The 16,462-nt window shown below is 35.1% G+C and overlaps 1 protein-coding gene across 4 annotated transcripts in view; it reads left to right on the forward strand.

Moving 5' to 3' along the window:
• Positions 1-16,462, forward strand: part of RASA2 (RAS p21 protein activator 2) — a 102,107-nt gene that overhangs the window by 20,754 nt on the left and 64,891 nt on the right. For all 4 annotated transcript variants that reach the window (XM_033132538.1, XM_033132537.1, XM_033132539.1 and 1 more), the window contains exons 2-3: positions 2,849-2,966; positions 6,910-7,013. In XM_033132538.1, coding sequence (XP_032988429.1) covers positions 2,849-2,966; positions 6,910-7,013 — 222 coding nt within the window. The remainder of the gene's footprint in view (positions 1-2,848; positions 2,967-6,909; positions 7,014-16,462) is intronic.

Here is a 16,462-nt window from a genome sequence, read left to right on the forward strand (position 1 = left end):
CTGTTAAGAAACAGGCTTATTTGTAAAAGCTCTCAACCCATATGAGGCAATTTGGGGGTCATTTTAAAGATTAGATTCCTTGAGTCTGACTTGAGATGAACATAAATATTTTTTCATATTCCGTTCTTCAAGTTGGTAATTTGATTTTTTTCCTAATTTCTCAGCAACAAGCTTAATGACTATTTTACTAGTGCCTTTCCATTGATTTTCTCATTTTAATTTTTTAAAATTTGTTTATTGAGTTTTTCATAGGTGCTTCTTACTTTTCTGATAAACTTTAAAAAAATATATTGATTAAACGGCTTTTGATTTTCAAGTTAAGCAATAAGAGACTTAAGTTCATCCAGTCCCAACTTTCATGAGGAAAGCTGTGCGTCAGTGGTCTGTCTGAACTCACTTAGCCGCTTAGTAGCTGAGGTCAGACAGGAAGATGGGTTTCATGATCGTTAGGGCCATGCACTTTCCCTTACGCCAGCTGCCTTCCTTTCCTGATTTAATCCACGGGTGTCTGATTTCAGCACCTCCGCTTCTGTATTTCCTTGTGGCCCCTGAGCATCTCACAAGAACTTCAAAACTTGATTTACTTGGTTTCTTTAATATTCATTCCACAAATATTTCTCAAGTGTCTACTGAATAGCAGTCACTATTTTAGATCTTGGGTATCAAAAAGTTCTCAGGCCTCAAGAATGAGGGAACCAGAAAAGAAACACAAATAAATATTAGTTGTAAATGCTACCATGAAAAGAAATAGAGAAATAGAATGTGGTAACAAGATTATCTACTTTAGATAGAATAGTCAGGGAAGGGTTCGCTGAGGAAGTGACATTCGAGCTGAGACTTGAATGATAAGAAGAGCCACCCATGGGTCAGAGCATTCTTGGCAGAGGCCCTACGCTTGAACAAGCTTGGCATGGTTGATGAATGGAAAGAAGGTGAACACTGGAGAGAGTGAGAGGAGAAGAGGTAGGTCAGAGAGGAGAGGACAGTTCTGTAGGGCTGTGTAGACCACGAAAGTGAGAATTTAGAAATGGGATTGTATCATCATAATCTCAAGATCTGTCCATGTTGTTGCAAATGCCATTATTTCATCTTTTCTTATGGCAGTGTAGTATTCCATTGTGTGTATGTATACCACATCTTCGTTACCCAATCATCTATGGAAGGACACTTTGGTTTCCATGTCTTGGCCACCATAAATAAAGCTGCAATGAATGAACACAGGAGTACATATATCTTTACGGATAAATGAGAAATAAGTCAGACAGAAGTCGTCGAGAACCGTATGATTTCACTGATACGTGGTATATAAAACTGAAAACAACAAAGGAACAAGACAAACAAATGAAGAAACAAAAACTCATAGACACGGACAATAGTTTCGTGGTTACCAGAGGGTAAATGGGGTCAAATATATGGTGATGGAAGGAGAACTGACTCTGGACGGTGAACACAGAATGTGATACGTAGGTGATGTATTACAGAATTGTATACCTGAAATCTAACGTTACTGACAGTTGTCACCCCAATAAACTTTAATTGCAATGGCAAAAAAAAAAAGGGAAAAAAAAAAGAAATGGGATTGTATTCTAAGCAAATGGGAATTGTGTTGTAGCTGGGGAGTGATTGACCTGAGTGTGTTTAAAAGATCACACTGCTTGATGGAGAGTGGATTGTAGGGTGCTACCAATGAAGGCGATTGAGGAGTGGTTGGATTTGGGATTCATTTTGGAGGTCTGCTGGATTTACTCATGGACTGTTATGTGGGTGGGAGGTTTGCGGAGCATGGTGAGAAAAAGAGGAAGATGGTGGTAGACTGCGGGAAGAGCATGTTTTAGGGTGAGGAAATCAGATAGTTTGTCTGGGACTTGTTAAATTTGAGATGCCTTACTAGATGGCCAAAGAGGCAGTTGAATATTCACATCTAGTGTTGAGGAAGAGAGATCAGGCCTGGAAATGCAGCTGTGGGAGATATCAGCATTAGCATCATACACTGAAGGATTTTGCATAGGGAAAGAAGAGAAGGTGGTCCAGAACAGAGCCATGACGCATTGTAACACTTACAGGTGAGGAGGGAGAGAAGTCATGACGGGGCCGGGGATGTAAGAGGAGAGCCAGAAACACTGTTGTGGAAGGCAAGGAAAGAGGACATTTTAAGGATGGATGTTAGTGCTCGTTTATACTAAACAGTATGATGAGGACAGAGAAAGGACTACTGGGTTTGGCAATGTGGAAGGCATTGGCGACTCTGGCTAGAGCCATTTTAGTATCATCATGGGCTTAGAAGCTGATTGGAAAGGGTTGAAGAATGACGAAGATGAGAAATTAAGAAACAATGACTAGAGATAATTGCTTTTAAGAGGTTTTGCTGTGAAAGGGAGTCTAGAAATGGAATGACATCATGAGGTAGGAGATGGAGTCTAGGGATATTTTTTTATCCTTTTTGAGTTTTTGAAAAATTGGGATATACCCAAGCTTGTTTGTGTGTTGATTGGAACGATACACTAGAGAGGAAAATTAATGGTGATCCTAGAAAGAGGGACTAATTGTAGAGGCAAGTCCTTGGGGTGGTGCTGGTGGGATGGGATGGACAGCACAGGTGGGGGGATTGCCCCTTTCTCGGAGCATGGATGCAGTGACGTCATACGCCCTCCCAGGCCCCTTCACACACAGCTCCTCCCTCAGTCTCACCAGACGCCTTTAGACCAAGTTGATCATCGTCTTTCTTTAATACTAATTTTTTTTCTGTGCTGCATCTTACATGTTCTTTTGGATGAATTCATCCTATATGAGGCTTAGCAGGAGGCAGCTGGTGATATTTAACACCAATTTTCATTTTTTGTTCTAACAGGTGAAGCAAAAAATTTATTGCCATATCTTGGACCCAACAAAATGAGAGATTGTTTCTGCACCATAAATTTGGATCAGGAAGAAGTTTATCGTACCCAAGTTGTTGAAAAATCTTTAAGGTTTGTAAAAATTGATAAATTATCATTGATATGATATGTATGGATTGATTTTATATACTTTCCAGACTTCATCAAAAGACTTTCTTCATATGAAACTTTTATTTTTCTTTTACAGTCTGAATTTATCTTTAGAATTATAGAATCTCAGAGTTTGAAGGAGCCTTAATGTTCACTGAACTAGACTTAGTTCACTGTACTGCCTTACGCTTGGTTCCTTCTGACAAGTATCCTTGACAGGTGGTCACCTGGCATTTGCTTAGTAACGTACTAGTGACCAAGGAGTTCACTGCCTCCTAAGCAGCCTGTTTGGTCTTGAAACTATTCTGTCTCCTAGAAGCTCTTAAATTTAGTCGATTAATATCTATTAAAAGAAGAGCTTACTATATGCCAGGAACTTACTGGGTGCTATTTATTAATACATCCACAAAAGCAGGATAGATACAGCGCTGACTTTCGTGTAGTTTTTCATTGCGTCAAAATGTCTCTTAATTGTTCCTAATTCTGTCCCTTGGATTTCTAGAGAACACGTTTAATCCATCCCTCACATGACGCATTCAAGTTTTTTAAAACAACTATCATATGCCTCAGTTGGTTCTCTAGGCTAAATTTTGCCCACTTGTTTGAACTTTTCTCAAAGTATATCATTATTTTGTTTCTCTTGAAAATAAATAAAATCTTACGGTTTATACAAGTAGGGCATTGTAAGGGAATGAACTCTTCGGTAGATTTCTCATCTTTGAAAGTGTAAATAGCACTTGGAGAGTTTCATAGTATAAATACTAACTCATAAAATTGAACTGTGCCACCTCTGCACTCTAGTAGCGTTTATGGTCTCTCCAGTGCAGAGCTGTGCTGAAAGGGTACAGTCTTGTTCAGAGAGAAGAGTCAAAACAAGGGCACCAAGAGTTGTTGGGAGGAACATGTGCTGGCTCAAATATTGAGTGTTGTGACTTACGTAAATTGTATTTCAGGTATCTGTTTTTTAATGCTTTTTAAAATATCTTTTCCCTTTACACTTGCCTTTTTTTTCCTCTGAAGTTTTCCCCTTTGTTTTTATTATCAGTATTTATAATTTTGAATATCTGTTGAGTTCTTCATAAGAAAGGCATTGTATAAAGCTGAAAATACTTCAGTAACCCAAAAAGATTTGAAGTAATAAACTTAACAGCTTCAGTCATAAATCACCTGTCCCTGTTTTGGTAGAATTCTGTTGTAATTTGTATGTTATAAATGATGGAATTGAGTCACCAAAAGCTGAATAATTTGTGCGTGTAATAAAGGAACTTAGAAGCAAAACTAAGATTAGGACCTGAAACTATTTAAATCTCAGTTTGTTACTTAATGTATGCTGATTCCATGTCACACAAAAATCGGTGATTGTCCATAAATTGAATACTTACAGTAGTTTCTAATATGTAGCCTTGTAAGTGAATAATTAAAATTAGCTTACTTTTTTTTTTAACCCTTGCCTTTCTAAGTGTTTGTGTTGGGGGAAATGAAATGATAAGATCAATTATTTTTACCCATCTTAAATTATTTTTCTAGATGCATAGCAACTTGGAAGATATTTTAAAGCTAGCAGTGGTTACCCTAGGTCATTTCAATATAGACTATGTGTGTGTTAGACTAGATGCTTGTATTCTAGGAGCCCCCTAGCATTTTGCCTTGTAGAATAGGGTGAAACAATCTGTAGTATAAATGCTTGCTCACCGTGCTTTCATTTCAGTGTTTTCTACCCTTGTGGATATTGTGATAAGTAAGCTAGCTGTTAAGTCAAAAGTCAGTAGATACCACTTAGATCTTTTATGGGTTCTAGATACTATAGTTTTTATAGGTAGTCTGGATATAGAATTTTCATAATGGGTAAGTAGGAGTCACATAAGGAATCTCTAGCTCCTAAATCTCTACCTCAAATCCTTTTAAGAAGTAGGTGGTATATAACAGCGGTACTGCTTGTGCTTCGCGTCCCCACACCAGGAATTCCCTTGGGAGTCATACGCCTGATCATCGGTCAGTGGTGACCGTCAGTGGTAAACACAGTTTTAAAAACTGTGTGAGTCTAGTCATTACTTCCTACCAACCTTGTTGAGAAGTTTTCTTCAAATGGATTGATTGGTTAATTAATTAATGTATAAAATGAAGATGTGGGCACCCAGATGGAGCAATTAGGTTATTGAGAGTGGGATGATGCAGTCGCATAGATTACTTAACGGCTAATTCTCATGTTATTCTTATTTGGCTTTAGAATGTGTTTTAAAAATAATACTTGAATGTGGATATATGAGAGATGAAGAAAATTCTCCATTTTCTAATTGTTTATAAAATGATGTAAAGGAGAAAAATACCTAAACACATCATGCCTTTGCCTAATAGTTGTTTTTATATCAATTTCTATGTTGAGACTACTTAGAAGATTCTACTTATTTTGACAGACCAACTTTTAAAAGTTTACTTTGGTTACGTTGGAAGTGAAAAATATTGACAGAAGTTGATCAGGCATTTGTAACAGCTCAAGAGCTGAGTCAGCTGTTTTCTGGCCAGTCAGAAAGCATTTTACTTTCTCTTTAGGTTGTGACATCCTAAAGAGATTGCATTTATGGTGACATTTTCAAAGTCGCTTTTTGTTCTTTAAACTGTCTCAGGAAAGAGGAACTCTTGACAAAAGATATTCACTGGCATCTCAGAGATTTATATCTTCGTAGAAAAATTTAAATATCAAAATAGCATTCATAAAATGAACTTATAAAATAAGCTATTTTATAGGAGAAAAACCTTAGCAACTTGGCAGTAGGCAAAGATTTCTTAGGATGCAAAAAGACAAAGTCATAAAAGGAAAATTGATAAACTGGATTTCATCAAAATCACAACTTCTGCTCTTCAGCAGACACTATTAGGAAAATGTAATTGCAAGCACAGCTAGGAGAAAATATTCTGAAAAAGGACTTGTATCCAGAATTTATTAAAAAGAAAAAATAAGAAGAAAGACAGCCCATTTAAATTATGTGGTGAAAATCCACATGTACAAAAGAACGTATACAAGTGACCAACACACACATGAACAATATTCAGCATCATTAGTCATCAGGGAAATGCCGTTTGAAACCATTTCTGGCACTATGTATTCTTGAACATAATGTATCAAGATAAAAATCAGATCACTGGTTCCTGTGACAGTATGGAAGGGGACCTTTCTGGGGAGATAGAAATGTTCTATATCTTCATTGGGGTAGAGACTACACAGGTGCATAAATTTATGTCACATGCACTAGATAGCTAATTGTAAAAAGATTTTCAATAACAAAAGTTGACAATATGGAGTAGCTGGAGCTCTCATACATTGCTGGTAGGAATGTCAAGTGGTTGGAAATCAGTTTGGCAGTTTCTTATAAACTAAAATTTCACCTACCCTTTAACCCAGCAATTCCGTTCTTAGTTACCTACTCAAAAGAATCGAAAGCATATTTCCAAGAAAAGCCTTGTATAAATTGGATTTTATTGTATGTAATTTATACCTCTGTAAAGTTGATTTAAAAATAACCAGTTTTGATTTTGTAAATGTATTGTAATTACGTAACATCCATTTTAGGTGTTATGTATTGTGGTTAATATAGTTTTACACATTTTTAAGATGATGATGGTGTGATTGACAGTGTCCTCCGCTCTCATTTGTGTCCACTGTAGGTGGGCATGACCTAGGCAATTACTGGGTCTTCTGTTGCAGCACTCCTGAAAAGCTGTTTGTTTAGAGGTCAGCCTGGCAGTTGAGGTCCTTTCAGAGTTCAGTTTGGTTTGTACAGGATTTAGTTGAAACTGAGCATCAGGAATTACTTTGGAGCTTTTGAAGCTTTTCTTACTATATTCTAGTCTAATTTATTTTATTGAAAATATTATTTGAGGACACTGTTAAATTTAAAATAATTAACTTTCCTCCTTTTCTCTCTAGCCCATTTTTCAGTGAAGAATTTTACTTTGAGATTCCAAGAGCTTTCCAGTATTTGTCTTTCTACGTTTATGATAAGAATGTTTTGCAAAGAGACCTTCGTATAGGTATGAACTATTCTTGACTGTCTTTAATCACAACATTGGTGTTTATGTTCATTCTTTATCTAAGTGTAAAATCTTGAAAACAGCAAAGTAATATATGTTCAACATTTCTAATCATTTTTTCTAGCCTTCATGTTCATTTGTGAATCTGATTTTTAATTTGCATGCTCAACTTTGGTGACACTTCCTCAGGGAAATGTCATGACTGATCCCTCCTTGTTACAGTGTCCTATGTTTCCATAGTACCTGATGGGTTCCTTTCCATAGTTCTCATTATGCTTGTTCATCAGTTTGTTGTTTGATATCTAGATTCTCTAGTTGAATATGATACTTGTGAAGGCAGAGGCCGCACTCAGAGTGCCTTACATTTAGTAAATGTTCAGTATGTATTAGATTGGTGCATTGTGGTTTTTGCAATTATTTTTAACCTTTTAAACTGCAATGACTTTTGCACCCAACCTAATATTTGTAGAATGGTTCAAAGGTGTTTTTATACAAAGATCTCAGTATTTGATCCCCCCAGAGTTGTTTATTTCTTAAACAACTGTCTGAGGCTGAGTGGACTACAGCAAAGCTAACTGGCCAAATATGTGTTTTTGCATTCATGGTCTTTGCACCACTATCTTTGTATTTTAATAACAGGTAGAGATGTGTAATTTAACATGTATTATCCTCTCCCCTTTTGGTATTCTTAATTTCATCATCTGAATCTCTCCTTTCTGATTTCAAATATGCTCAAGTCTCCTTCAGTTTAAATGATTAAGCTTTATTTGACTTAGTCCTCTTCACCACCATCTAATTTGTTTCTCCTTTGCTATTTAACTCTTTAACAAATGGTCTGTATCCCTTTTCTGCTTGCTACTTGTTTCCTTTTAAATCTCTGTAACCTGGCCTCTACATTTTTCTGACAAACGATTTTTTTGAAATTTGCAAAAATCATTTTAGAGAAAGTCAAATAACATTTTAAAAAACATGTTTGAATTATGAAACTTACATAATTTTAGTGACAGGTAGTGACTGCAAAGGAGTAACTACAGTTAATAATTTGTATATTTTTTCCCATTCTTTATTCCATATGTTTATATCATTACATTGTACTACTTACTCAGTTTTTTCCTTTTGTACTTAATATCATCTAATGATCCTTTTCCTGTGTTAGTAAATATTTTTCAAAAATGCTTGTTATATAGTATCTTTTATATAGAAATGTATTATTTTAACTACTCCTTTGTTGGTAAATATTTGTATTTCCAGATTTTTGGTGCTCTAAATGATGCTGCTATAAACATCCTTCTGTGTTAATTTTTGCATTTTAATTTGTTAATTTTTGCAAAATTGTCTATTTTTCTTAGGATAAATTTTTAGAAGTGAAAATATTGAGTTAAAGGGTATGGATGTTTTTAGGGTTCTTTCTATATATATTCTTACATTGGCCTCAGAAGTATGGTACTAATTTACATTCCCCCAAATACGGCATGGACATTAACCATTTCACGATACCAGCCTGGTCAGTCAGTCTTGGGTATTAACCATGGAAAAATGTTTACAATTTGGTAGGTGAAAAATAATATTTAATTTTTAACTTGTATTTTTTTGGTTATCAGTGAATTTGAGGAATTTGCATACATATGTATTAGTCTTTTCCATTTTTTTCCCCTATAAATTGGTTTTTCATTTTTTTTTGCCCATTTGCCCATTGGTTGGAATTGTATCTTATATTTATTCTTATGCATTTTTATTTGTCAAATATGTTAACTTTTTTTTATTACTTTCAGATAGACATTTACACCCCTCACAAAGTGATCACCCCCCCAATCTGCTACCCCTCTAACATCATACATAGCTGTTACAACACCATTGACTATTCACTATGCTGTACTCCATATCCCATGACCATATCATATATATGCATGTGTATATATATTTAATTATAGTTGAAGTTTAATGTTATTTTGTGACAATATTGTGACATATTATTAAATGTTAGCTATTGTCAGCTGTATTCATAGCAAATACTTTTTCTCTGTCACAAAAGGCAATTCACAGTTTTTAATCCTCATCTGTCTCTGTCACGTTACATTCTTTGATTGCTTATTTAACTTGTTGAAAGCCAAGGAAATTACAGTTCGATGACATTGTATTTTCTTAGCTGTCTTGTTGTTCTGACTTCTTATATGAAGACTCTTCTCTTTCTAACAAATCCTTAATTAGAGATCATTCCTGAGGCTCCATCCTCAATTCAGCTAAGCAAACATTTACAAACACTTTTATGTGGCATACAATGGATGGGAATATTAAGACGAATAAGACTCTGTTTGCTTCTAGGCTATCAGAGAGGTAGATTTGTACTCTAATACTAATATGATACGTTCTATGCTGGAGGTATGAACAAAGCACTTGGGAGCATAGAGGGGAGAACAGATCATTTTGGTTGGTGGAAGATTAACAGACTACCTAGGAAGAAAAAGGAAGAAGTTTCAAGGTAATAGGGATTGGCAGAAGCAGAGGAGAAAAATTGAATCATGTTTGTGGTGTATCTGCTGGAGTATATAAATTGCTTAGGAGGAAGGTGGTAGAAGGTGAAGTTGGGAATATAAATTGGCGTCAAATTGTGATGGACCCTAAAGGCCATGCTAAGTAATTTGGACTTGATCCTATAGACAGTAGTGTTGAGCCTTTTAAAAGTGAGGAACCTTTTAAAAAATTTATATAACTGTATATACATGTATACTTTTGTAGTTTAACAACTTCCTGTGGTCTAAACGGTAACTTTCAAACTATAAACTAAATGTTTATTGATTACATAAAGTGCATTATATGTAATTATATATAACTATATACTCGTATACACACATGTATTAAAATATATATATATGCTTTAAACATGTAATCTATAGTTTATAGTTTAGAGAGAGATTAGAGGCAGAGACCAACCAGGAAGCTATTACCACAGGAGATGAATAGGGTGACGGCAGTGGAAATGCAAATGAGGAAACGTACTTCACAGCAGTAGCTTCAAGTAGGATATGGGGACTAAGGGGACAAAGAGGATGTGAGAAGGGCAAGAGTTAAAAATGCCTTGTTAGTATGGCTGTAATTAACTGATAAGGAACATAGCAGGAGCTTTTTGTTTTTTGTTTTAGGAGCCTTCAGTTTTGAGTGAGGGATGGTTAGGGGAGAGAAAGACTTTGGTTTCAAACAAATTAAATTTGTATTACCTTGAGGACATCGTGGTGGAACGTCTTTGGTTGACTGTTGGGAATACAAATCTGAGGTTTAGGAGGGCTGGAGATCTGGATTTGAGCGTCATTAACATTAAGTGATACTTGAAGCCCCTCCTAGGGAATGAAATTTCCCTAGGAAAAGATAGGGAGTGTGTTGCAGGGAAAATGAGGCTTCAGTGAAGATGAATAAGGTACATCAGGAAGATGGAAAGATAGGAGAGATTAATATCATTGAAAGCAAGGAGGTCTTTTAATGTCAACAAGTAGAGAGAGGTAGAGTAGGATAAGGATTGGATAGAGGCTGTTGGTGATTATTAGCAGTCCTTGAGAGAGTGTGTATCTTGGATTGACTGTCACGTCTTTCTAAGAAAATATTTTGTAATTTTTATTGTCTGTTTACACATAATATAATAGTTATTGTTTCTTGAAAAGGCTTTGAGTTGAGGTTTATAAGTATGATTTCCAAAAGTTGCCTTTGTTTTGTGTGTGTTTTTAAAGTAAAAATTAATTTTATTTTAAGTAAAATAATTTTAAGTAAAAACCAATTCTTTGTGGATTGGTATCAGAAAACCATAACTTTGTATGAGAACTTTTGTCAAATAAATTTTTCTTATTAGTAGATAAAATTTCTATAATTAGGGGGAATTTTTTTTCCTTTTACACATAGGAATTATTATTTAACTAAACACAGTAGACACATACCCTTTGATTTAAAGGGTTGAAAATTTTTGATTTAAAGTTGAAAATTGAATGTTTTCGTTTATATTTACATTTTTGTAGTTCAACATATTTTCTTTTGTCATTAACTCATAAAGTTGGGTGGTTGCTTTACTTTTTTAATTTTATAACTCTAAGTTGCCCAATTGTAGATTAAACAGTGCCATGGCATTTTCTGGAAATGAAATTTGAGCTAGAGATCTGAGAATGCGTACTGGATGAATATAGCTTTAAGTGCTTATTTGGTTTTTATTTTTAATTGTATAAGTAATATATAAATATTTTTCTTCTTATAAAAAAAATTTTAATTATAATATTACAGATAATCCTGATTAATTTTGACCACTAATCCCCTAATCCCCTTCTATTCCCCTTCCCAGAAATTATAACTGTTATCAATATGGAGCATAATTTTTCACATTAGGCGTCTTTATATGCCAGGAACACTTAGTGCAAAAGATCAGTTATGGATTAATTAAAACTTGAGGCCTAGGAAACATTTTATCAAAAGATAAGAAATTGTGAAACTAAGGCTTTAGAAGTCTTTTACTGTGTGATATATTGTCTTAAAGTATAGTGTCTTCTCTTAAAAATTGAGAAAAAGAGAAAAGAAAATCTTTATGTACAATGTATTTCCAATTCTAATGAAGATCCTAATAACATTAAAAGTAAAACATATGTATTTTATCTCCTAATGTGTATTTTCTAGTTATTTTAGTTTTCAGAGGAATCTAGGCTCAAACAACTAAACTTTGATTATCTTAGTAGACTTTGGCAACTTTTTTTTCTTCCCCTTTTGTTTAGGACAACATTTGATAAGAGAATTTTACTAGGTTATCAGAGACTTGAATTCCAGTCTTGCTATATGACCTTAAGCAAGTCACTTTAGCTTCTTAGGCCCGTTTCATCTATAAAATAAGGCTGAGTTTAAGATAGTTGTCTTTTCCAACTGAATTGTAATTTCTGCTGGCATTTAGCTCTAAAGTTAAACCTACTGTTTAAAAATCTGCCTTAGTGTCTGTTTTCCCACTGTATCAGTTATCTATTGCTATGTAACAAATTACTCCAATACTTAGTGGCTTAACACAGCAACCATATATTTATTTATTGATGATCCTGTGGGTTGTCAATTTGGGCCAAGCTGAACTGGGTGGTTCTTCTGCTGGTCTCACCTGGGGTCAGTTGTATGGGAGACTGGGCTGAATGGTCTGACTCGTATATCTGATGGCTGATGCTGGCTGTTATCTGGGGCTTCCTCTCCATGTGGTGTCAGGGTTCCAAGAGGGTAACCCTACTGCACAGATATTTATTAAGCCTCTATTTGTATCATATTTGCTGATGTCCCTTTGGCAAAACCAAGTGACATGGCCAAACCCAGAGTCTCTGCTGGAGGGGACTGCACAATGGCATAGACCAAGGAGACCGTTCATATACCCGTCTGCCACCAAGGAGACTGTTCATATACCCGTCTGCCACCAGGGACACCGTTACTATACCAGTCTGCCACCAAGGAGACTGTTTATGTACCAGTCTGCCACGAAGGCCAAAATGTATCCACCTAAACCGTATACTGAGGAGGCGAAGTGTTTCCATTGACTGAATTGCTGTTGTTGACTATCTGCCGGCATTTGTTCAGTCTTCTTATTCTATTTCATCTTGTATAGGCAGTCACACTTGTCACTACTTTTATTTACCCTTTCAACCATTTCTACTTGTGTCCAAGTAGGAATAGGACTATCGAGATTTTGCCAGCCGGTGATCTGTATCAGGATGAGATTTCTAAGAATATGCTGTGTTTTTTACTTAGAGACCAACAAAGATGGTTTCTTTGCCCACAGTTCCTGCAATTCTTTTTGTGTTTCCTCTCCTTGTCTTATTTTAAGGAACTAATAGTGCATCTGGGGGGAGGGGGGGCGGGGCAGGGGTGTGTGTGTGTGTGTGTGTGTGTGTTCGTTCGTTCCTGTTCCAAGCTCTTTCTGTCTGTGAGTTTATCGGACAGTGAGAAAATGAAATAGTATCTATGAATAATTTGTTGGATAGTTTGTTCCTGGGTGATTTCCTGGCTAGTGAAGTAATGAGTTAACTTTGTTTAAAAATAGTAAACGCTAAACGAAAACAATCTTTGGGACCATTGAAGTCACAGAATTGGTTTTTAAGATCATTAGAGCTAAAAGTTGTTTCTAATACAGAGGAGGTAAACGAGACATAGAGTTTATATAAGCTGTCCAAGATCACATAGTTAACATGTAACAGGATTGACACTATGCTACGAAATTAATGTCTGTGTTGGAAGGAACATGATGGGGATACCTTGGTTTTGAAACCTGGCTTAGCACTTGTTAGTGGGCAGGTTTTTAAATATCGTTCAGCTTTCCTCATCTTTAAGATGGTAATTATACCCTGTATACCCAAGATTGTTACAAAGATTAAACAGAAAATATGTTCAGTAAATGCTGGCTTTTCCTCAGTTCAGTGCTCTTTCTCCTGTATCAGGCTGCCTGCCTTTTACAATCAATACTTGCCATCTAACCATTTTAACTAAGGGTATCTCAAAACAAGTAAGAATGATGAGGGTGGCTTTCTTTTTATTTTTTATTTTTTTTAGCCTTATTTGTATTTCAGAAACTTGTCCCTTCCATCCCTGTCCCTCTCTTCTCCCTCTTCTGTATTCCCTACCCTTTACTCTCCCACCTTTCTCTCATTCATTTATTCAGTCATTCTCTCTCTTTACCTCTCTCCCTTCCCCATTTCTACCCTGTTTGATTTCTAGGACTGATGACTTTTTCTTGTTATGTTGCTCAATAAAGTGCTGAACGTATTGCAGGTATCCTAATACCTAATGTCAAATGTTTTTCTTTATTTTCCTCTGTTCTTATATAACAGTTTCTCTGACTTCTTGGGATCATGTGCTCTTCCTTGCTTCTTCAGGCTAGTCTCATGCAACTATTAATAAATCTTTACATTTCACAAACTGACATCTTAAAAAGGAACTTGATAAGAATAAAAGCTGGCAATAAAATTGCAGGTTTTTCTGAACTTAGGAATGTCTTATTTATGCAGCTAGTCAGAGAAGGGTTTCCCTCTTAGAAGACAAGAACCATTCAACTCTTTTCATGACTATGGATACAGGAGTTATGAAATGGGAGGAAGAAGGTACTTGGTTCTGGGATTTTTTGTTTACCTGTGAACTAAGAGAGGATTCTCTTTTGGGAAGACACCTGTGAGAGAAGATGTATTTCCAGTGATTTGGAGTTGTGAGTCATAAATATAAAAGGTAGATTCCTGCTGTGGTTTTCAGATTCATTATTAGTTAAGTAGACATTGGTTAGGGGAGTCTGGAAGTCAAATCACCATTTAAAACACAGTGCCAGTGTGATTATTTGTTGAAGGAATAAGTGAATCAAACCAGTAAATTTCTAAATAAACTTTAAAAAATACCCTATTTTTAAGTTGGGGGCTTGCTGTAGTGATGTTTGTATATATTATATGTACATACATATGTACATCTACATACTTATTCATAAATTATGTATAAAACTAAAAATCCAGAATTGTAGGATAGGGATCTTAACCAGGAGCATACCAGTGAATTTCTGGATGGTGGGTAAACTCTCTTAAAATAATATGCCAGATAATATCTGCATTTTTCTGGGGAGAGGACACAAAAGATACATAGATACTGAGATTCTTAAAGAAGGAGGTGAGTGGTTCTAAAAATGTAAGAACTTTAGCAGTAAGATGTATAGGTCTGTCTGTACGTATACGTATATGTATATATGTAACAAGCTGTTATCCATTGCCTTAATGTTTATATCTGGAGTGAAATCAATGGTAGATGGACCCACCTGGTAGAATTGTGATAATCATAATCATGTGTGACAAACAATATTGAATACTTTGTCATGATTCTGTTTCTTAAGCCATTCCTGGTATTATATTGATTTGCCAGGAATTTGATACAATCTATAGGTAAAACATGTCAAGAGATTTATATAAGTTGGCTTTTAACCTAAACCCGTCAGCAACATAAAGAATATTTGGATGTTCCATTTCATGCTTGAATTCCATACTTGGCTTTTAATCTGTATATTTATTACTGGAATCTTACATTTAACCCCCAAAAGGCTGAAATACATTCTTTTCCTAGTGCCATTTCCTGCAAGGTTTGAATCAATTATCAGTGCTATATATTCACATGAAGATTCTGGCCTTCACATTAGAGTCCATCCCATACATCTAAAATAAATTTGGGAAGGTTGATGCTTGTTGTGAGGGCCAATTTATTAATTTTAAAATTTTACTCATTTTAAGCCTCATTTGATAATATAGTTAATGAATTTTCAGTAGTTGCCTTTGGGTTATATATTAATACAGTTGCCACTATAATGAAAATATATATAACTGTGTATTTTAATGTTTTGCTTAAAATTACGCATATGCAGAAGGTGCCAAAAAAATGTATACACACTTTAAGAAAGGAAAACTGTATTAAAATTGTAATTCTCAATATATTCTCAAAAGATGAATACAAGTCACGTTTGACTTCTGCAATTACAAGAGGTGCTCAAAGTGGTTACCAACAGCGTCCAGACACTTCTGATTACAGCGAACTACTTCTTGAGCAACGTTGACCGGTGTCCACTTGTACACATTTTTTTGGCACCCCCAGTATATAGGTAGTCTTTGTAGTTTGAGTTCCAAATCATGAATAGAAAGGTAAGCGTATCAAAATTTTTAATATGGTTAAAAATAACAGCTTTATTAGGGTGTAATTCACACACCCTAAAAACTCACCCTTTTAACGTAAACAATGCAGTGGTTTATGGTATGCTCACAGAGTTGTGCAGCCATCATTGCTAATTTCAGAATAAAGTTTTAAAGATAGTTTTTCTGTGGGGTTTTTTTTCTGTCATGACTTTCCTTTCCACTTGATACACAAAAATTGACATATCTTGACAGAATATTTTTTTACCGTTTTCTAAAAGTTTTCAAATGTGAACTAAAAGACCAAGATAGGTCATAAGTGAAAGCTACCCTTGAAGTATAATTAGGGCAGTTAAAATGAAAATTCTTATTTGACAAAATAAAAGGAAGTGTTTTTGACTTTAGTGTATATCCTTTGTTGAAGTTTTTGTGTAGGATCTTCAAATGAATTGTCAGTCATATGCAAAACTATGTCTACTTCTTAAAACTTGAATTGAGGAAGGAAATGCTTTGTACCAACATGGCAAATACTTCATTATAATAAGAGCATTTCTGTTTCTTCCTCTCATACTACTTTGTTCATTGTACTGTATCTTTCTCTAAGAGGTAGAAACTCTTTAAGGAACTGCCTTGATTTTTTTTTGTATGCATTGAAGCAGTTTAAGCAGTGTTTGAAGTATTTTGATAAAAGCAAACTTTTAAGAAAATTATTGTTTTAATCTCCCATAATTTTTAGTATTCTTAGTGATATATGATGTTTTTTATTTTTCTCTTAATTGGGACTTATAAACTCTTATTAAATGCAGA

This window comes from Rhinolophus ferrumequinum, chromosome 17 (assembly GCF_004115265.2).
Source record: "Rhinolophus ferrumequinum isolate MPI-CBG mRhiFer1 chromosome 17, mRhiFer1_v1.p, whole genome shotgun sequence".
NCBI lineage: Eukaryota > Metazoa > Chordata > Mammalia > Chiroptera > Rhinolophidae > Rhinolophus > Rhinolophus ferrumequinum.